General features: G+C 34.5%; 1 protein-coding gene across 1 annotated transcript in view; it reads left to right on the top strand.

Moving 5' to 3' along the window:
• Nucleotides 1-204: 204 nt before the first annotated feature.
• Nucleotides 205-3543, top strand: part of LOC109244029 (nuclear transcription factor Y subunit A-1-like) — a 7629-nt gene continuing 4290 nt past the window's right edge. Inside the window, exons 1-2 of the mRNA XM_019411056.1 lie at nt 205-377; nt 3079-3340. Coding sequence (XP_019266601.1) covers nt 3085-3340 — 256 coding nt within the window. The 5' untranslated portion in view covers nt 205-377; nt 3079-3084. The remainder of the gene's footprint in view (nt 378-3078; nt 3341-3543) is intronic.

Genomic DNA, 3543 nt, shown 5'->3' with positions numbered 1-3543 from the left:
TTGTAATTTTAATATAATTTTTATAATTTTATTTTTATTTTTTATACTATCTTACAATTCTTCAAATTAGTAAAATTTAAAGAGCCAAGCTTACGCCTCGCGTCACGCCCCTTTTAAAAACATTGACTTGGACAAATGTCAGTATATACATTTCTAAGTAAAAAACACACTCATACTGTATTTGCTTACTTCAGTTTACGTTTGTACAGCAAAAAAATCCATAAATTGCTCAAATTGACTCTCTCTCTCTCTCTCTCTCTCATTTCTTCATTCATCTTTTTTTTTTTTATAAAAAACAAAAAAGCCTATATGTTGTTCTTCACCAATCAGTAATCACTCTACTCACTACTCTCTCTTCAGTCCCTTTCCTTTTACGGGTAAGTTCTTTTTCCCACTTTCAATTCTCAAATTTCACAGAAAAAAAAAGTTATCTCAAATTTTCAGCTCTTTTTTCATTCCCAATTGTGTTTTGGGCATGTAATTATGATATATTTTTTTGGTTTATTTGGAGTCTTTAAAATTTATCAATTCTGGGTTTTAATTCTTTTTTTTCTCTCTCTTTCAATTATCAAATTTTAAGGTCTTTTTTCTTTAATTAACAATTCTCCAGGCGCAATTGTATGTGTTTATGATTTTCTCTTTGGAGTTTTCCAAATTTTATCAATTCTGGAATTTAATTCATTTCTGATTACCATGTGGGAATAACAAGCTGGGTCGAACACCACCCTTTTTAAAAAAAAATAAAAAATTATGTTTTAGCTCTCTTGCTCTGATTTAAATTTCCAAAGCTGATATAAATTCTAGGAAAGATTATGTTAATTGTTTGGAATGAACTTTTTTTGTTCATTAATAGATGCAGTAACTCTATGAATAAAGGCATCTCATTTTTTAGTAGTTGAAAAGGATTGTATTGTTAATTTTTGGGTGGTGTGGCGGTGTTGAGGTGTCTCTTCTGCTAAAATTACCAAAAAATTCAGAAAGAGAAAAGCTTTTCGAAAATATTTTTTATAGCCATGGCTTGGGATTATTTACTGTTGAAATAATTACCATTAGATTTCCCTTTCTGTTTTTTCCTTTTGCTTTGGGGGTAGGGGGTGGGGGGTTGAGGAACTTTGGGATGACAAACGGTGCGGTGCGGTGCGGTTGTGGGGCATAACTAGGTACACAAAATTGCTAAAAATAGAAGAAAATTAAACCTGGATTTCTTATTAATTTGTATAGTGCAAAAATAAAGATATTGGCGCATATATCTGCTAGATGTTTCAAATAAATTGAATTGAGAACTGATCTTAATCTGATTGAAGAACTTGTTCAATGTTTTCATCAACCAGTTCTCCAATTGGTGTTAATGTGTTTGACAATAAAAATGAAGAAGGTTAAAATGACATAATGAGAATTTCCTCGCATAAACCAAAGATACAAAATATAATTAACGATTGATATGAATTTAAAAAAAGAAGATAAAAAAAAACTTGTGTGAACCTGCATAAACCTGCGTAGACCCGCAACCCACCCACCCACCCACCCACCCACCCCGCATCAATTATTAAAAGAATGGCTTAAACCCGCCCCGCACCAGCACCCACCCCGCATAGTCTTAAACCCGCCCTTCCCTGCATAGCACTAAATCCACCTTGCAGGCCTGCTCCGCCCCGTTTGCCATTCCTAGTGAGGGTGAGGGTGAGGGTGAGGGTGAGGGTGGACAGTGGACAGTGGCTGATTCAGAATTTAAATTCTTACTGTAGAGCTTTTTGCATTTTGCGATTAAGGGTGCATAATTTAATACTTTTTGAAATTTTAGTCCTCCCTCTGTCCCAATTTATGTGGTGATTTGACTTGGCATGGATATGATCTAAAATAAACCATAGATTTTTACATGTCTGTAAATCTGTTCCTTAAGGGTAAAGTAGGAATTCTAAAGATAAATTGTTTCTAAATTACGAAAGATGACATTCTTATTGAGACTGACTAAAAAGGAAAGAATATCACATAATTTGGGATAGTGGGAGTAATTTTTATATAGACATATACCCTATGTATGGAAATTGCTGGTTTCGATTGAACCTGTAGCAGGCATGCCACATCCGCCTCTTGGGTGGAGGGGGAGGATGAGGGAGATATGTGTACGGTTAAGTTGCTATGGTTTTTAGTTCTTGTTGTAAAAGACGTGGGAAAAAGAATAGCTAGCTATACAAGTACAAAGAAATCGGAGGAAATGGGAAAATAAGATTTTAAACTTTGACTCTGTCCTCCCGAGATGTTGGTCTTTTTCCCTTTTCTGAAAAGAAAAAAAAATATTAGCTCATTGTTAGTTTGAGCAGTCTTGACAAAATTTGGTTAAAAGGTTAAATTTACTTGTTTATGGTGCAAGAAAGTCTAGTGGCATGTCTTTACTATGTGTATTTTGCTATGTGTGTGTGTGTGTGTTATTTGGAAAGAAAGCAAGCTAGGTGACAAGTTTCCTGAGTTGGTCTACTTTAGCTCTCAGTAGTTTGCCTTTTACTGGATATTTCACAACTTATTGTTGCCTGGAAATGTTTCAAATTGCTAATATTATTAGGGTAACTCATGAAACTTTCTTTTTTTGTTATTTCCAATTTTATAAAGACTTTCAGTTCACTAAGCTTTTGGCGGGTCACTTGTGGCTTTCTTGTTCTTGTTCTTGTTCTTTCTTCTTCACGAGTGGAACAGAAAGATTCATGGTAGTTGCTTTTGAAGGAAAAAACTAAAAAGATGATCATCAAACATGCTTTCCAAATCGAAATAAACGCTGTGATTGTCAAATATTAATCTGTTTATCCCATGTATCCTTCATTACAGTTTAGATCATTTTGGCTGAGGCGGAGCCGAGATTTCAATATTATGGGTTAAGATTTTAGAACAACGAAGGCTAATAACTGGGTTATTAATTTTTGATTTTGTTCATATACACTGTTTTAGCAAAAGCTATTGGGTTCAGCCGAACCCGTACTCGGGCTTCTAGCTCCACACCTGCATTTTGGGTTGGTAGGACATGGAACCCCATGTGCTCAATAACTGTAGATTCCCTAAACTTGATTTGCTAAATTACTTTGCTAGGGAAGCATGCAATCAAAGTCCAAAAGTGCAATCTGCCGGGAAGCCAGAACTTTTGATGTTCCGAATTCCATCAAATATTCTGAACCTTGGTGGAATACTGCTGGCTATAATCCTGTTTCTCTGGGATTGATGCGGGAAAGTGCATCAGATTCGTCATCACGGGAACAATCTGTGGATGGCCGGTCACAATCTGATGGTGGAGCCAATGAGGAAGATGATGATGCTCCTGAAAACTCACAAAGTACCATACCTATGCATTCAGGTATCTTGTTCAATCTTGGAAGTTGCTAAAGATAAACCACTATGGTCATTGACAGAGTGATATGGCTTGTTTTTCTTCATTGGTTTCTTTCTGACAAGTATTCTACTATTTTCTTGCAACTAATATATATATATATATATATATATATATATATATATATATATATATATATATATATATATATATATATATATATATATATA

This window comes from Nicotiana attenuata, unplaced genomic scaffold (assembly GCF_001879085.1).
Source record: "Nicotiana attenuata strain UT unplaced genomic scaffold, NIATTr2, whole genome shotgun sequence".
Classification (NCBI taxonomy): domain Eukaryota; kingdom Viridiplantae; phylum Streptophyta; class Magnoliopsida; order Solanales; family Solanaceae; genus Nicotiana; species Nicotiana attenuata.
The sequence above is the reverse complement of the archived record's forward strand: the minus strand, read 5'-3'. Positions and strand labels throughout refer to the sequence as shown.